At 37.8% G+C, this 20,664-nt stretch overlaps 1 protein-coding gene across 1 annotated transcript in view; it reads right to left on the bottom strand.

Moving 5' to 3' along the window:
- Window positions 1–20,664, bottom strand: part of LOC135196182 (septin-7-like) — a gene marked incomplete in the record, with an annotated part of 398,771 nt that overhangs the window by 76,545 nt on the left and 301,562 nt on the right. The window contains 1 exon segment of the mRNA XM_064222767.1: window positions 17,545–17,680. Coding sequence (XP_064078837.1) covers window positions 17,545–17,680 — 136 coding nt within the window.

Here is a 20,664-nt window from a genome sequence, read left to right as displayed (position 1 = left end):
TTCCTTGTATAATTACTTTTATCTAATAGACTGCAAAGAGCAATTGCTGAAGGGTACCATAGCAGCTATACGAATGCAATTACTGGTGTTCCTTAAGGTAACGTTCTTGGTCCTGTACTATTCAAGTTATCTATGCACATAATTTGGTCTGGCACAGACAACCAACTGGATGCGACCCTACAATTTATATTGTTAATGACATCTTTTTTGCTTAGCTACATACATACATATCATTTAAAATTCTTGATGTCACTACTGACTGCAAAAGAAACACATCCAGCTTGTCTTCTTCAATTGTATAGAATTAATGTACCCAAAATTGTAAGATTCGCCATCTTGGGCTTCAGCAGCTGATTTGCATCCTAAATTTCAGGATAATTCCTGTAGCTCCTTCCATGATCTTATTACAGATTTTAATATTAATCTCTCAACACCATTTTATTTGGTCAACCTTAGCACCGACATCTTCCCAAACTATACCATCCTGCCTTTACTTTCATGACATTCACCAGATGTTCAGTGGAAACAGTTTTCCAAACCTAATTAAATTTTCACCATCCTTGTTATGATGTTGGATGGTCGCAACTTCAGATGTTCAAACTGGGTTCTCACACACAAACACACACACACACACACACACATATATATATATATATATATATATATATATATATACACATAATATATATATATATATATACACACATATATGTATTTGCTGGCAGAGCCTGGTCGCGGGCAACCGTAGGCCAGCGTTGTTTGAACCGTAATAACATCGTTATTTTTCATCATAGAAGAAAAGTAAGAGCACAATTGGAATCCTAGCGAAAAGTTCAAGCAGAATATATATTTTCTTTTATGTAAAACTAATATTAAAGAAGTCAGCATGGCTGGATAACCGGTCGGATATTAGGATCAAAAAAGCACACGGATAAAAACCGTCCCCTAATATAATTGTTATTTTTCATCGCAGAAGAAAAGTAAGACCATATTTGAACTCCTTCTATCTTTTTCCACTATGATTAATAATCAAGAAGTTGGAATGGCCAGATATCCGGATCAAAACGACACGCGGCTAATAACCATCCCCCATAAAATCTACATATATGGTGCGACTTTGGTTCAATTCGGTCCAGTAGTTTCGTCGTCTATAACGAATATACATACACACATACCTAATGAATTAGCAGAGATAAACTGTGGCGTGTTCATGAAGATTCTAGTTTGAACAGAAAACTGTTTTGGTTAGCTTCGTTTTCCGTTTGTACATCCCCGCATTATATACGATTACGTAATTTGTTGTGTCCAGATCAATTCCAACATTTTATTCCCCATCCTCCTTTCATTTTTGTATTAAGAGATAAAATTTAAAAGATAAATTAAGATACCAAGGCATTATCTACATATATGGTGCGACTTTGGTTCGATTCGGTCCAGTAGTTTCGCCGTCTATAACGAATATACATACGTGCATATATACATACATAGCATAGTCCGACCGTCAGCTTTATTTATAAGATGTATTTTTAAGCACTCATGTGTGTCTCATTTCACACTTCGTCTGTAATTCTTTTTTTGCTATTTCCCTAATCTAAAGCTTCTATTTCCTTTTGTGTTTTTTCTGTAATGGCGTACTTTTCCTATGGTGTCCATGTGCTTGTAAAATATTCTGGTTTGCCAACAAGAATTGGAGTCTGAATAATAATAATAATAATAATAATAATAATAATAATAATAATAATAATAATAATAATTAATAAAGAGGTGGAGGGCGTGAAAACTAGCAAACAAACGATAATATGGAACGTAAAATTCTAAGCATTGCGGAAAAAAAACCGTATTCAGTTCAATGCCCGCGATGTGAAAGGGCGCAAAGCCAAATTTATTTGCTTAAACACATGATCTTAGGTCAATAAAAACAAAATAAAATAAGTGCATAAACAAGAAGTCTGTGCATTTTCGACATACGATCTTTATGGATGGAATAAATACTAAATATACAGGAAAGAAATATACATATTATATATATATATATATATATATATATATATATATATATATATATATATATATATATATATATATATAGATTACGGTTAGACTTATCTCTACTGGCAAATAAATATACTCTGAATTAACTCTCAAACATCGGCGTTGCCGCCCCCCCCCCCCCCCCACACAAAATAAAATTATCCCCCATATGAAACACGTTCGCTGTTATAATAAAAACAAGAAACCTTATTTTTGTTATATAATAGACCACTGAAAAATGGAGTCATCTGGCTAACAAATTTGCAACTACGAAGAAAAAATCATATTTACACAGTATATATATATTATATATGTGTATTATATATATGTATATATATAATATCCAATATGAAAAAAACGTTCCTGCATTCAACACACCTCGCTTGTAAGTTGTAACTGCATAGCTGGAGGTTACAACACTGTCATCTGAGATCAAAGACTGCAATAATATGAAGGGCCAGCACTCAGAAGGTACACGAGAGAGAGAGGAGAGAGAGAGAGAGAGAGAGAGAGAGAGAGAGAATGGGCTTGAAGATGAGGGGAATATGCAAACGAGCAAAGTGTTGTTACGACTACCTCTGATCCGGCACTGGCCGCGAGCATTAATGAAGTGCTTGATATCACAAAGAGTCACGTAGGACACGTTAGATTTCGAAATCACTTATCCCTCTCACTTCTGCTTAATAAGATTCTCTCTCTCTCTCTCTCTCTCACAATGGGAACTTGAATGAGATGACGTTCTAGAAGAGGGGATGGCAATGAGGGGTTAAGTTGCGTATGGGTATAGCCGAGTTTCAGGTGAACTGATCTAAATATCCGAGTGCCGAACGAGAACCTAATAAAAAAGTGGCTGTGGGAGGGGGATGGGGGGAGAGGGGGGAGGGGGGGGAGGGAGAGGGGGGGAAAGGAAGGTCCAACACATGACTCAACATTCCCAGGATCTAGAGGAACCGGGGAGGGGTGAGGGTGGATAGTAAAAGAAGAAAGAGGAGAAAGGAAACCTTGTCATACAGGTTTGTTTACCAACACGTTTTCCACTATATCTGCGATTAATGACAACGTAACACAATAAATCCTCTTATGAAAAATGTTGCGCAAAAATACCTCTGACAACGTCAACAACAGTAAGAGAATACGCAAAGAACGGCTGGAATTAAGTGTCTGTGACATCTATTTGCGAGATCTCTCTTTCATTAGCGAAAGAGATTTTTTTTTTGGTTTGTTTTTTACCTATTTTCCATCCCTTTATGAGCCACTGCCTTCCCCCCTCTCTCTCTCTCTCATCCTCTCTCTCTCTCTCTCTCTCTCTCTCTCTCTCTCTCTCTCTCTCTCATACAGCTGTAAAGTAAGCGCCCGCATTTTAAAAGGAACCTTTGGTTGTAGCCATCGACTTAAGTGAAAGATCTTCTGTGGGAAACATTCTTCTGGCGAGGCTTACGGCACCTGTGATACACCGAGCCCAAAGACAAAAATCTACAAATAAATGCCCATTTTCGTGTAACACCACTCCCTCTACCCATGACCCAGCAGTATCGTTCCCTGATGATCAAAATATAAAAAATAAAGAGAGGGAGAAGCAACTTCAAACTATAATAAAGTTCAAAGTTCAAGTACTGGCCTGCGATAACCAAAAAGCTACAGTACCAGGGAAAATACCAGTATCCAACATTTACCTATAATTTCTGTTTAAGGTTGACTAAATGTTATAAAAATAAATTTCCAAATGCGCAAGCAAAAGACAATTTGCAGTTTTAATGTTTATGAATAATAAACGTCCATTTATGAGATTATATATATATATATATATATATATATATATATACATATATAATATACATATATATATATATATATATATATATATATATATATAACACACGATTATAATTACTTGAACACGTGAACACGAGATTCATTTACCCCACATTACCACAGGTGAAGAGTAAGAGACGGGATATATGTCTTTACCGGTTTCGACTTTATTTCCAGGCCATTGACGGAGGCCTGATACGTAGTATTAAAAGTCGCAAATATATACTATATTACAGAGACTGTACTGACGAACATACACAACCATTTGAAACTGCAGATTCACCCACAGGCGGGTGTCAAGGTAGGCGTGGCCTTCAAAACGCATTCGGCTAAAATTCACAATATACTCTCAAGGGACAATACTGATAAACCTACCCACCATAGGAGACTACAAATCTAAATACATTTGACAGGTGTCAGGGAGGTGGGGTTTGAAATCTCATTAGCACTGCTGCCCCCTTACTGTGTTGACAAATATGATCATCCTATTTCCATACATCTCTACTGCTAACAATAAAATTTAAACAATTTACAAATTTCTTTGGATATCAAAGGATCAAGTTTCTACATCCGTTGACTGATATTCATATTGTGGCTGTAACTTTCTTTTATAAAGCCTGATTCAATTATATTCCTTTCAGGTGCGTTATTGGAAAACACAACCCATTTTTGTTAATCCCAGTCGCTGGCATGATTGTTCTCACTAACATGTACAACAATACCACAGTTCCCCTGCGCAGATCTCACCCATTTTTTATGCTGTTCTATTTATTCTCTTTTCCAGGGCTTTAACCGTTGGACCAAAATAAAAGTTGCCACGAGACTTACAAGCAATGTTATATACATGTTCTTGATAAGTTCATATTTCATTATTTTTAAGTTCTTGAATGCGCCATTAAGACCATAACTCTCAAGATGATGGGGATATCTTTTATATTATTATATATAATACAGTAAAACCAAATTTTTTTGTGTTGTAAGGTCTTTCTGGTTTTGATACATTATATCAGACCCAGTTTTAAAAAAATGAATAGTACATTAAAAAAAAAATTCTGCATGATAAAAACATTGAGCCAAACATGCTTCAGAGCTTAACTTTTGTGCGTAACTTACAACTCAATGACTGAAGAGGGCCTTTTAAGAAATGTTTGAAGATTTCTATTGAGATATATATAAGTGCAATAACCTTCCTGTGATGTCTAAACCAGTGATGATATTGATATGAAACACTCCGGTATTCCATAAAAAAAAAAGCATCTCTTCAAAATTTAAAATATCTAACGCACTTGGTTACCATAACTTTCGAAACACTCCATATATTTAAATCTGATCACACAGGACTGAGCGACCTCCCCCATACTGCAACAGATAACATCCCCTTCCGTCCCATAATCTCGTGTTCTGGAGCTTTTCACTACAGGATTTCAAAATGGTAGGCCGAGTTACTATCCCCCCTTAAGGAACGTTATCCTCTGGTCATATAACACACACGGAATACTTCTGCAACAAATTTAGGTCAGTAAATAAAGTAAAACTTCTCAGCCTTGACATAGACTCCCTAAAAAAGTACCCATAAAACATGTATTAAAGTTCCTCAAAAATAACCTTGAGCCATTTGCTGACCACATTCCCCTAGAACTGAACAAAATCATGCAACTTGTAGAACTCTGCGTCACTAATAACGCCTTTTCCTTTGGCGATACTTTTACCGTTAAAAACTAGGTTGCTGTATGAGGAGCCCATTCAGTGTTGTGTTAGCAAACTTATATAACGAGTATTTTGAAACAGTAATTATAAACGCTATCAAACCTGCTGATATGATTTGGCTTCGTTATGTAGAGAACATCTTAACATAGTGGAAAAATGAGTGGGGTGATTTTGATGTCTTTCTATAAAAATTAAATTTCTTGGTTCCGAGCACAGAATTTAAAGTAGAATAGGAAAACAATAACCAAATCCCCTTTTTAGATGTCTTCATTATCAGAACTAATAACTACATATTCACTGTCTTCAGGAAAGCGACATTCTCACTTTCATACATACATTATAAAGTTGGCATAGCAAGTGAACTTATTTCTTAGAGCCCTGAGAATTTCCTCCCCAGCTTTTCCTAACAAAGAACTTGAAACAATCAGAAATCAACATATCTTGTTAAAATACCCAAAGCACATAATAGAAAAAGCCATACATAAAACAAAGAACAATTTTACAAACCCTTAGTTCCCCCCATAGCGCTCTGTGAATAATGAAGCATCTCTGTTGTGAATTTCATTGCTATTGTTACCGGGATGCCCTTTTGTGTAAACCCAGTATTCTACACCCCTGTAACTTCTCAGTAACGTAAGCCAAACAGAAGGGATTGTGTATAGTTTTTTGTCCAAGCATACCCAGACCACATGTTTGCAGCTAGCGTATTTATGTTGCATTGCAAATGTACTTGCAGATGATCTCTATCATGGGCCTTGTTGTGGGAAGTGGACTCTTGCAAAGTGTGTCTCAGGGATTCATCATACCTCCGCTGTCCTTTTTCATCTAGACCGAACATTTCCGGCTTTCCAAGCTCTGCGGTAGCAAGTACGTGTAGCCTTGCTCCCTTCATCTTACTTACGAACCAGAGTGTTCTTTAACACTCTTCAGGTGTAATCCTGAGTAACTCTAATAAGGTAGTAAAATGTATGTAATTGAGCTACACCTCCGAGTTTACCTAAATTCCTTCATTCTGAAGTCGGCCCTAAGCCGTTTTTTTTTTTTTTTTTTTTTTTATTTTTTTTTTTTTTTTTTTTTTTTTTGCGCGTTATGGTTCCTAAATGTAATTTATCCTTTAAATAATAACATCTCAGATCCGTTGCAATGGCATGGATACATATATTAAACTTTATCACTTACACAATTGTTCTGTGCATTACTACATCTAATAACAGGACCTCATTTAAACAGGATGGTATTTGTAACTTTTTCTGAATAAATATCTCGGCTAAATACACTCCTGTTTACGTGAGGTTCCTGTTATTAAATAAATAAATAAACAATATATATATCTATCTATATATATATATATACGTATATATCTATATCTATATATATATATATAGATATATATATATATATATATATATATATATATATATATATATATATATATATATATATGTGTGTGTGTGTGTGTGTGTGTGTGTGTGTATATCTTTAATATCCAAATCGCTCTACCTCGGAATTAATATATTTGCATATATGTTAAGCAAAGGGGAATTTTCTGGTTGATAAAAAATTCGTCGACTCACGGGCGCGAATTCAGGACGTACAGTGAAACTTTTTGATAGCCTTGTGGGTAAAAAGCCTCCACTGTACGCCCTGAATTCTTAGTTCCGCGGTTTGCGCTCATGAGCCGAGGAATTTCTTATCAACTGAAAAATTCACCTTCAGGTAACATATAGGAAAATACATGAAGTCCGAGGTAGAGCGAATTAGATATCAAAGGACATTTGTAGCTTAATGCGTATAGTATATGAATCACGGTGATGTGATAAGACTCATATATACGCGAGAATCGTATCAATTTCGCAGTTGCAATAGTAGTTTTCAATGAACGGCCAAAGGAAATGAATGACACATGATCAGCGTTTTAGTTATCAGGCTTTTGTGCGTTTTATCAAAAGTCCAATGCAAATCATACAAAATAAAATCTGTCGAAAACAAAAATGATGATAAAATGAACATTTCCTTGTTGTTGATCATAAGGACCTATCCCGAAGTTTGACGGTCACACCAGAAGCAACAGTCTTTGCCTTCTAGCATAACAACGTGTACATTAAGAATGGCAGCAAACCGAAATAAAACTCCGGAAAACAAATGTATAAAAGCCATCATAAAAAAAAGCGGAGACCGTCCGCAATCACTACGTTTTTCACTATTGATTGGCACAAGTCAAGAGCCACGTCCGGAGAGCCTCAAGAGGCTTTCGAGGACCACCAGAAGGAACGTTAAAGGGCCAAGAGGGAAGGGAAGGGAAAAGAAGGGGCAAGGAGATCACCCAAGTGGGACACCTGCATAATTAAAAGACACCAGGTGCAAAGAGGATGCCGTGCAAAGCAAGTGAAAACCGTTCACTGAGCTATCAATTCGCTTCCGAAAAAAAGGGAATCGCAAAACCTAACTTCTCTAACCCTTGAACATAGAATACTATCATGTGACAATGCGGAGGAAATGTCTTCGTCTTGGATGGACCATGAATAGTACACGGAACAATACGAAGAGAAAAACGACAACGACATAATGGAAAACAACTCATTTTTCACTCTCTCTTCTAAAAAGAAATATATATATATTTAAAATAATAATAATAATAATAATAATAATAATAATAATAATAATAATAATGGAGAAAACAAATCCACAGTTATGTAAATGTACATATAATTTAAGTTTACATAACTGTGGATTTTGTTTTCTCCATTTGAAGATCGTGCTACTATGAGGAATTTTTAATAATAATAATAATAATAACGGATTCAAAATGCAGTTTCAGAGAACAAACACAGATGCATTTTAATTGCAGAATCAAGGGAGAACATATGCTGCTCTTTCAATGCTCCAAGTAACGTTTTTTTCTGCATTTGTCATTATTTCAACTTTCATATCACGCACACACACACACACACTATATATAATATATATATATCTATATATATATATGTAATATATAATTATATAATATATTAATAGAAAATGTGCATACATCTATATATAATTTTATTATATATATTATATATACATGTATATAATATAATATATATATATATATATATATATATTATATAATAGTATAATATATATATAAATTTGCAGGAAAACGAGTAACTAATAAATCTCGGAAGCCAAACTCCGTCACTCGCGGTGAAATTAATAAAACGTGCGTAATATGGGAGAAAACGCCACGACTGAAGACGAAAGTGTGACTCCCCACGGATAAAGGGGAACAGAAATACCTGCCTGGGATCGAGTGGCTGTCAAATAACGAGAGCCCTCAAGGAGATCGTGGTAGCGCTGTTCAGTATAGTTGCGTTGAACAGGTTTTCTCTTGCGTTAGCCCCTTGATCTTACCTATCTCATTTTCTTAACTCATTTACTTAACTACTACCCTCTCTTTAACGTTTTGTCTTTTGCCTCCATTTACTTCTCAATCTTAATTCGTTCCTACATTCTTTTCTCCTAACGTGTCCGTTTTTAGTTCTTTCCTTACATTGAAAATCATTTCTTTTTTAACTCAAAGACCAAAGTCATTTTCATTATTCCTCTGGCTTTTCTCATTTCCTTTTCAATTCTTGCCGGTGATATTTCCGAAATTATTACTCGAATCACCCTTTCGTTCAATTATTTCCTCTTCGGCTAAAACACTTCCTTCGTTCGTTATCTTATCGTATTTTCGATACCAACCGATTGATCTTAACATTGGTTGTCGTTTGATCTTTGCTTGAAAATTACCTATAATACTATACTCGGTTTTTTTCCATCTGTCCACCCGCCTGTGGTGTTTGCGTATGGTAACACTGCGTCTCGGGCTTTGGATAGTTACATTCAGCTTACATTCAACAACAATAATAATATCCTATTTCGAATATTAAGGGTGTAATTCGCATACAGTAAATTATTAAAGCACTTTTCACTTGCAAATGTACACCCAGATATCCTTTTATTTACCTAAAACATACACTTAGCGTAACTATCTAAAGCTCCGGACGCAGTGTTACCATACGCAAACACCACAGGCGGGTGGACAGATGGAAAAAAAAACTGAGTATAGTCGTCCTTCCTTTCTTTTGTAATCAAATTCTTGTACCTTTTTTTTTATTTATTATTCTATTCTGGATATTTTCCTCCAGTTCTCTATCAGTTCCCTGGTATTTCAGGAGTTTATACTTGAGGTATTCAGTGCTCTCAAGTGTTGTTTTCGTTTATAAGTCTCTCTCAATATTTACCTTCCTTCGTTACTCAACCTTTGTTCAGAGATCTAGTTTATTTGTTCTGTTATCAGGAGTTCATTTGTTATTTTTTTATCTTAAATTTTCATTTTCTTGGCTTATTGATTTTACTTTTTCGTTACTGGACAATTAGTTTTCCCATTCCTTCAATTGCAGTAACTTAAAACTCTGGTTTTAGTTATCATTTCATGGATATTACATCTTTTATAGTGGCTACATAGCAGACGACGATACAGACAAACGTTACAGATATCTTGACCTACAGTGCATTTCACTCGTTTAAAGTTTTTTTTTTTTTTTTTTTTTTTTTTAACAAAAGTCGGATCAGCATGAGATTTTAGCAGAGCCTCATTCACAAACTGCCGTCATTTTTTTTTTTTTTTTGCATAATGCAATACCAAAAATAAACCGTAAAGTCAGTTTGTTCTTGAAAATGAGGAGAAATTCCAACTTCGATGATAACGATTTGGACTAAATTCCTTGTGGCGCAACAATGACTCACTCTCTCTCTCTCTCTCACGGAAAATATGGCCACTTGAGCCTTGATTTATACTTCAAAAATAGCTATGGAATCCTTTGCATCAGAGCAGTTTGGTGTTTCTTCGGCGTTTTCTGTTTTCTTCGTTTTGGCGACATGGGAATTCATGGGCTATAATATCAACCAGCCCGCAGGTGCATTTGACCTGAGCAATTATGGCGAGTATGCTACGCAATTGTCCACGGGACGTTTCACCCCATATAACAAGAGGGCCGCCAATTGTCTACAGATCAGTTTGAATGGATATTACAATGGCCCAGCAACCGCTTCAGTCACTGACATCAAATAAGGAGAGGAGAGTAGCCGATAAACGAAGAATGGCCAGATTAATATTAGCTTTCGACAGCACCTAGTGTGCGAGATCTCCCGAGGATATCACTGTCCTTCTGGGTGGAAATTCAAGAAGAGGAGGAAAAAATCATAGCGATGGGTGGTTGGGTGGGGCTTAACAGTGACGTTTTCGTGTCGTCAAAGTCACTCGCTCGGTCTGGTATCATCGTTGTTAGAATTTCTCCTCATTTTCACGAACAAACTGCCTTAACTGTTTACTTTTAGTAATGCACTATGCTAACGAACATTACGGCAAAGTGTGAATAAGGCTCCGCTAAAATCTCATACTGGTCCGACTCCTGTTTCATACTTACCACAGGGATACATCCTTATCCTTATCTTACTCTGCAATTTCCTCGATTTCCTTACTGAATCCTTGTTATCTATTAGATCATTTTTCATACATGCGAGTTTTCTCAGTAAAGTTACTATACATGAATTCTCCTTTCTTCTTCTTCTGAGAGAGAGAGAGAGAGAGAGAGAGAGAGAGAGAGAATATGTGCTCAGTTTACCTTGCCACAATCCGTATGTTTACGTAAACTATATTTTTTTTTATTTTTTTTTTGTATTCCAAAAATATATGTTTATTGTTTCTAAATCGTTGTTACATCGCTCATATCGCGTTCAACTTCCGTCTCAATCATCTTTCGTTCTCGTTGATAATTGTGCTTTATTAATTCCTCGGCAGACGAGTCACGAAGACCGAGCGTATCACCGGAGCCACAAATCCGCCACCAAAGGTTCTTACAACCTGTTTGGGTCTCGTCATGGCAAGCCTAATGGATACTATTTCACTTCAGAACCTCTCCAAAGCTAAAGGAAAGACATACACGTCATAAGTAGCATTAAATTCCCTCGCTTACCCAAATGACATTCCCGAAACACATTTAGAAAATACCTTTCATTCCAGCAGGTAATGATGACAACTTCTTTATCTATATACATCTGACCTTATTTCTAGGTCCAGATTCGAAATCTACAGATTTTTCTCGCGGTATTTTCTATCGATTTTCGTTTAAAAAAATGTTTCGGTCACAATATTCCTTTAGCAAATCGAATATTTTTACATGAATCAGCAGCTATAACCATTGTTCCCTAATCTCCTGTGCGTATTTTTGAAAATCATATTTATTTGAATTTTATCTAATATACTTATGTCCCAGCTTCATTACATTACGCGAAGGTGTGCTGGTTAAATCAATGACTTTTCTGGCTAATCTTGACATATGCACATCATCATTATTGTTCGAACAAGACTTTCTGGCATCAGTTATTATATATGTCTAATTATCGTGGGTATTACATTAATATACTGAATCGTTTAAACTGTGCGAACCTGTAATATTCGACTGCAAGCAAGTTTCCCCGAGCGTCGTTACGTAAAACTATATTAGAGGATATCAGATGGACACCGGAATATTATCAATCAAGCTACGCAAAATATTTTAATAAATATCAGGTGTTCTGTAAAACTGGTTGAGTAAAATTTCTGCGTGAATTAATCTGATTATCTCCCCAGACGCCAAAAATGTCAATTTTAAATCTCCCCAACACACAGAAAACGCACAGACACTGTCAGCTTAGTCAGCTTAGGAGCGCAAGTACTTCACAGACGGAGACGATGTGATAAAACAAAGAAGAAGAAGAAGAAGAAGAAGAAGAAGAAGAAGAAGAAGAAGAAGACGGGAGCCTCCACGACTGGAAAGGGTCGGCGGATTGACGAAGCGGAGAAATCCCAAGCGTTGGGTGACTTACCGACAAAATCCTCGCACCACCTGAATAACGATTTTGTGTCGGGACTTATTTCCGACCCATACAATTTCCTTCCCATTCCCCTCTTCTATTCCTCCCTTTATATCTGCTCGCCTCATATTGACAAAGGTTTCCTGGAATAGCAGAGCAGGTTCGTCACTCGAGCGTCACGTGAGGGAGGGAAAAGATTTCGAGTGCTTGTGTGCGTGTGTGTGTGTGTGTGTGTGTGAGCCGTTCGTGTGAAGATGGGGAAAGGAATCATTAGCAGCCTTCTCACGTGTGCCCCCATACAATTTCCCTCAATGGCCATCAATTCTCTTTCTCTCTCCCTTGTACCTGAGCCACTAGGGCCTTCATCAGTTAACATCCTGTGCCTCTTCCTGAGCATCAATGTCAAGTGTTCTCGTCGATTTCGAAGTTCTTTCCCTCCGTGGGGACACAACGCCTGTGCAACTGTTATCTCCAAACGATCTCCGTTCCTTGTGTCTATCGTCTCATTTCTCACATCTTCCTCGAATATTTTCCCCGGCATTATTACTTCTTTTCCCCTCATTCTCTTTAGCCATAGGGTGGGTAACCTCCGATTCTTCAACCCCTCGCCAGCCGCTATTTCCTTCCCTCTACCCCCATCCCTCAACCTGGGAGGTTGGGGAGGGGGAGGGGGGACAGGACACAGCAGCTCTCATTTCTCCTCCATCTAGGGGTAAAAGTACGACGAGAGGGGAGGGGACGGGATGGGAGGGAGGTGGGTGAGAAGGGAGGAGAGAATGGGGTGGGTTACCGTCTCCCTCAGCCACGCCCCTCAAAGGTACTAACACTCTCCCTCTTCTCTAATCCCAGTGAAACTATACAACTATAGTTTGCCTATTCTCTCTCTCTCTCTCTCTCAGAAGAAGCAGCAGCAGCAGCAGCTATCAACAATTGTACGTTTAAGGATAACGAAAACTACGATTAAACTAAAGAAAACAAAAAACGCAAAAGCGATTTAAACAGCATCAAGTGCTTTTTCAAATGACGATTCTACCTACATGAAGCGTGTCTCGGACAAGGGTGTGCCTTGTATCCAAAGGTATGTAACGCATTCTTGGACGGAGCGATGAGGAAAGTCCAGGGAAGTGGACAAACTTGGAGGAAAGTCCAGGGAAGGACAAACTTTGAGGAAAGTCCAGGGAAGTACAAACTTGGAGGAAAGTCCAGGGAAGGACAAACTTTGAGGAAAGTCCAAGGAAGGACAAACTTTAAAGCGCAAATTTGCGGGACGAGAAATGGGCCGAGAATTGCGAAGCGTCTGACCTTCACACACGATGAGTTATTATAACCGGCAGTAAGAGGAAACTGCAGACTGGTGAAAATCTGAAGGCAGGTGACAGTAATACGTGTGGCAATGTTTTTAGCTGATAACGAAGTGAAGTTGTACCAAAATGATGATGACGAAAGTCTGAAATGTTTGTAAGTAGTTCTGGAATGAGAGGCCTGTTGATGAGCTAGTGTAGGTAGGTGAATCCATCAGACAAAATGTACTTTGGGGCAACGAGTTGTCCTACTCCAATTCTATGATGATCCATTTGAAACTTTGCTTTTTTAATAATGAGGAAGCACACAAAATCGACAGCGTTCAAGAGAGAGCTCGAAACAAGCGTGAAATAACGATGTGTCTCTCGGCCCTTAGCAACAATAACATCAACTCGTCATCCAGAGGGCGATATTATGGTCCATTAGCAGAAGACGGCAGCAAAATGAACAAATGCATTAAATCATACAACAATGAAGACCTACTATTTGTGAGACATAGAGCAACAGCATGAGACCATAAAAGGCTATTTATTTTCAGAATTGCTGCTTTTGGGAAGGACATCACAGCTTTTGTCAACAGATCTCTTCCACCACTCACCTTTAGTATCATGTACCCGATAAGTATGAACAATATGAAGTCCTTCCACACAAACATACTGCACCGCCACTGCCTTTGTCTCCCTCTTATTCCCCCCCCCCCCCCCCACCCCCCCCCCCCCCTCTCGAAATATATTCCGGTTCCTCCACAACCGCTTCACCACTGGTCGTGACTGGCCCCCTCCAGCCCCCACCCCCAACACAGGTTAGGGTTCATCACTCAAGTCTAGGGAGAGCGATCGAACTATTTCATTGCATTCAGACGACAAAGATGCGAAAATCAAAGCTACAACGGAAACATATATATATAGCATGTCAAACTGCACCATGATAATGCACTGAAGTATTAGGCATGGCAGAGCATGACGCCGGAAAGAGTAGCCTACAATTAACTGTTGACTAATAATTGGAATAATCGGTTTCCCGAAAGTGCCACCAAGAACTTCCTTCGCTAGCTGAAGCGAACCAGATGAAGATACAACTTAGACAATTCTTTAATACTGTCGCAACCAGGATAAATACACAAATCTAATCTACGGTTCTTGGTCATGCTAGAGCAACTGAACATTACACACACACACACACGCACATACATATATATATATATATATACACACACACACATATATATATATATGTGTGTGTGTGTGACGAAGCATTTTACATATGTATAAATGAGTATTTCTATGTAGTCATGTGTATATACTCATCATTTATACAAACATTACACAGACACTATACACACACACACGTATACACATAAACGTCCGTGGTTCTTCCACTAACAGAAAATCTGCTGTACCTTTGGCAACGCACACCACCTGTGGTAAGTCGACGCAATAGTGGAAAAAGGCAGAGGATTAGCAAACTTTTATACAAAAAATACTGAAAAACCGAAATGTGAACAACACCTAAATCCATAACCTATGTACAAAACATAAATAACACCAGAGAGAGAGAGAGAGAGAGAGAGAGAGAGAGGAGAGAGAGAGAGAGAGAGAGAGAAAATCTTCCCCGACAAGTCGGAGTTTGTCGCAACGGGAGTGTATTAGGTATTAACCGTGATGTGATAAAAAAATACCACTCTCTCTCTCTCTCTCTTATATATATATAGATATATATATATATATATATATATATATATATATATATATATATATATATATTAACCGGTGATGTGATTGGAAAAAATACCACTCTCTCTCTCTCATAGATATATATATATATATATATATATATATATATATATATATATATATATATATATATATATATGTATATATATGTATATATATATATATATATATATATATATATGTAGTATATATGTATATATATATATATATATATATATATATAATATATATATCATCCATAACACATACAAATAAAAACACAAATGCCATCTAATATAAACAGATGCCCTTCTTGGTGTATGGCTATTCTGCTATATTTTTTCATCAAGTTGAAACAATTCTTGCCATTCTCCGACATAATTCTCATAACCACAGTTTGTTTTAATTTCTCATCTCCAATCCCTACTTTCTATATTTAGTGCTTTGAAGTTACCTGGGATTATGACCTACAACAACATGGACACTTTTTCACTAAGTACCCGATCTATTCGTTTCTATTGACCCACGTTTCCTTTTACATCTTGCATAATTTGAGAGCAATATTTCAATCTCACGTCACGACGGGTTCATTACATTTATCACATTCACATATGGCTTTGTAAGACACTAACAAAAGCAAACACTTCAACTCCCGAATTCAATACACTGTTACAAAGAAAAAAAAAAAAAAAAACAAAAAAAAAAAAAAAAAAAAAAAAAAAAAAAAAAAAAAAAAAAAAAAAAAACACGAGACAAAAAAGCGACCAAACATTGTATTTTTCCAAATTTGTACTCTGGGGAGACTAAAATCTACTGGAAATAAAACTAATTAATTCGAACGGTATTTGCAAGACATAACGACCCATAAATAAATGTCCGGGCGCAAACACCCGGACGTGCCCTTACATCAGGAATGCCATAACATAAATACAGATGGAAAATGGGAACACGCAACTGGCAATAACACCCAAAATGACAAACGGAAACTCAAAATCGATGGTCAAATGGTGAAGTCTGGGGGACCAATAACACACTCCCTACAATAATATACGTTATTTCTGAAGACAGCTTGATGGCGAAGTGGCATAAATGCACGGTGCGATAACTGAGTACTTTCAAATCGGTATATCAATCTATCTGGGTTCGCGGCTAATACATCTTAAACATGAGAGCATACCTTAAGGTAAGGAAGGGGTCAGCATGGGAATGTGAGTTCAGGGTAAAGATCTGAGGTCAACTTTTGCTAAAACACAGAAGAGACAGATGATTTCATTTTCATGTGCACATGCCGTCATTTCAGGACACTATCTTTAAAGTTCAGGCCACTCGGACGAGGAAAGCGAGTCTATTTCAGGTCTAAGGAAAACATATAAAACCACAGAAGGGAGACAGAGCAGGGTCCAACCCCAAGGAAAGCCCACGAATCACTCTCTTATCAGATGGAAGATGACACGAATCAAAAATACTTTACAGCCAGGTAACTCATGCTATAGGACTGGATTGGATTATAGAATTTAGGGCAGTGGCCAAGCGCTGGGACCTAAGAGGTCATTCTGCGTTGTGTAAGGAATGACAGTAGGAAGGTTTGAAAGGTGTAACAGGAGGAACATCCCGCAGTTGCACTGCGAAACAATTGTTAGGAGAGGGTGGCCAGTCAGGTCGAATCGAGAGAATATGAACAAAGGCACAGAAAAAGGAATAAAAGAGGTTGCAGCTGAAAAGAACCTTATGTAATGCCTACGGTGCACCACGTGAAGTGCACTTTCGGAAATACCAACCACCCACCCCCTGCGGAGAACTAAAGATTTCATACAATCTAGGTAAAAGTACAGTGCCATATATTATGACAATGTATCCAACCGAAGCAGTGATTTGAAAAATCAGTTCTGATACATAATAGGCCAACCGGCGCGCAAAACATGCAAAAGCTAAAGCGGTTATTTCATTCACAAAAGATCATTCATGATTTATGTGCACTCATGAATGAGTTATGTGCACTCAACTCCTCGCAGAGTAAAGCCACCGGTTCAGTTCTGCACTAACTTGAGATTAGAGAGGGATTCTTAGGCGACATCAATCACTCGGGCATTTGACTTACCGACCACCATGAGCGAGAATTCGAATCCTCTCTTGACTGCTTTACGATACACCTGGTTGGGCAGATTGGCAAAACCAACGTAGCCATCAACCTCTCGGGGGCGTCGCTCCTTCACCATTTCTTTCACTAATTTATTCTGAAAAAAAGAGGAAAAAATGGACATTAAAACACTGTACGAAAACAAAGTAAGTGTTGCTTTTGCTTGTATCATTTGGCAATTTAAGTAAAGAAGACTCGATCAACGCCTCCATTCCAATTTCCCAATATACAAAAGAAAATAACTGGAATAAAAATAACGTTAACATTTCCTTCACGGTCCTCAAAGGTTTAAGGCTGACCTACCATTCGCTAACCTCTTTAGTTCAACCTCTTCTCTGTCCTCAATCACCAATATCTTAGGCGAACATCAGTTACTCTGCATATGTATCACTCAATTCACACCTCTACTACTTCCCAAACTTTCTTCCAATCCTCGCATTAATCCTACCACAAAGACGCTGCTATGCTTTGCCCATTTATTTTATTTTATTATTATTATTATTTTTTTTTGTATGGTGGTTTTACGTTGCATGGAACCAGTGGTTATTCAGCAACGGGACCAACGGCTTTACGTGACTTCCGAACCACGTCGAGAGTGAACTTCTATCTCCAGAAATACACATCTCTCACTCCTCAACGGAATGGCCGAGAATCGAACCCGCGACCACCGATGTGGGACGCTAATACCATACCAACCACGCCGCTGAGGCGCTGTTCTTTGCCCATGAGACAGCCCCGTGTCTCAGGGCCAGTTCTTCGCCACCCCAGTCAACTCTCCTGTCTGTGACATCCTAACCAACACTTTTAAGTCATCTTACATGTCAATAGTTACTTCCAGCAGATGACCTACAAATCCTCGAAATATTGCTTTTCTAATAAATTAACTCTAAGGCATTATCAAGCTAACGCCCTACACTGGGAGAGGTGACAGAAACGATTCTTTCACAATTGATATGAATGGAGTGTATAGCCATTTTGTTGCATACAGAGGTCACAAATCAATGAAATAATCAGTGCATTCCATTCCTGCAAGAGAGAGAAATGGAGCAGAGCAAAAGAGACGCAAGTGCGAACACTGCTCATTCAAAGAAGACGAACCCCAATACGTCGGCCATAAACCTCAATAACAAAGACCTCGTGATCGAGGACCACAAGAGATGCTCAGATTGTCTTCTGATAACGAGGCAAGAAAGGGGATTAGAGAACAAAGGCGTCATTTACATGTACAACTAGATCAAGGGCAAAGGAGGACGTCCAACGAAAAGTCAGAGAGCACTCCAAGAATGCGCTTCTGGCTGGAGATGAAACACCAGGGAATAGCCGGGACTTTCTGTGTATCGCATACAAACTAAGGATACGAGAAAACAATGCGTGCGTGATGCATACGTGCATGCATAAAGGCAATTATACTTGTAAACAATACAGGCAAAATAATCTCAACAATGACAAAGCCAGGATATTGCATCAGTAGGAACAGATAATCATACCTATCATGCATTTAACAGAATGATAATACACAAGTAGGGTCATTTTTAATGTGAACTGATAAATGAAGGGGTAACCAGGACCCTCTCAAACCAGGACCCACTGAGAAGGTCCTGGGAGTAACTATACAGAAGGAGAACGAGCGCTACTTAGACCGTTTAAAGCCGTAAAAACAGTGCAAGTTAAGGCAGAGTAACGGCATGAAAACAATAATAAAATTCAGAGCACTTATGGACGGGGCAGGAGAACATTCTCTTTCAAGTATAAAAACACGCATGCGGCACGTGCTCAGATCTAATCGAAATATTTATGGGAAAATGGTACTAAGCATGACATTCACTCTCTCCCATAACCATACACATATAAATACGAGATGACCGGGCTCGTTGCGTGTACAATTTTTATTCTGCTAAGTGTGTGTGTGTGTGCGCGCGCATGCATATTTATATATATATATATACACACACACACACACACATATATATATATATATATATATATATATATATATATATATTCTCGGTAAACAGCAGGGTCCATAAAAAAACATCATAAAATCCATGGTTTATTACATGGAGAAACGTTTCGCACATAATCTCAGTGGATTATCAGTCTGTAAAATTAAATCATATCCATTAAAACTATTATAAATAACAGTAACATTAAAAATCATAAAAAAATATCAAAACTAAAAATCTTAAGCGTTAATTCAAAAAAACAGAGAAGTCACAAGAGTTGTGTACTATACAGTAAAGGATAGACCCAGTGCCTAAAAACCTGTTAGAGTGGAGAAGGAAGAAAGAATGGCCAAGACTGCAGACCCACCCAAGACTTCAGTTATGCTAAGGTGCGTCCACACGGACGAACAATGCCCGACGGACTAACATTGTTACCAATTACCAATTGTCCGCCGGTCATTGCCTTGTGAGCAGAGTAAAAACACTGGTATACAACTTCATCTGGTACCACTATCTGTTGCCAGATCCACTTCCATTATTTCAACGCATATGACGTCATCCTGCTTCGCCTGTGATATGGTAACAATGTTTGTCCGTCGGACATTATCCGACATTGTGGACGACGCACCTTTAGATATAGAGGAGCAGCAGACACGTTGGAGTTTAAATACGGAACCATCCGTTTAGTGTATAAAGACTAAAGGGTAGTCAAATAGTTATTGTGGCTTGTACCACTAATAATAGAAAAATGTTCCTTATCGACTTGGATCCTGCATATGGACGCATGGTTCCTAAAGTTAAAGAATTCAGGTTTGTTTATTCTCTGCCCCGTTCTGAAACTATATCCCCTGTAACTGCAATATCTCACCTGGTACGACCTTTGGGAAGAACCAACATAAATACCAGGGCATCCCGGGCACTTAAATTTCTGAGTAATGTTGGATCTCATAAAGGTCGGCAGTTTGTCTTTGTGGTTGAAAAATGAGTAAGTCTTAAGAGGATTGACAGACCAATCCTCTTATGACTTGCATATTAAGGCAGCCAAACTCTAGTTCAATAATGTGTTTCACTTTACTGAAGAACTTATTATCTGAGATAAAAGGGTTGGTAACGAATAGGGGTTTTCTCTGGACATTGT

The sequence above is a fragment of the Macrobrachium nipponense genome, chromosome 17 (assembly GCF_015104395.2).
Source record: "Macrobrachium nipponense isolate FS-2020 chromosome 17, ASM1510439v2, whole genome shotgun sequence".
Taxonomy (NCBI): domain Eukaryota; kingdom Metazoa; phylum Arthropoda; class Malacostraca; order Decapoda; family Palaemonidae; genus Macrobrachium; species Macrobrachium nipponense.
This window is presented reverse-complemented; position numbering and strand designations above follow the sequence as displayed.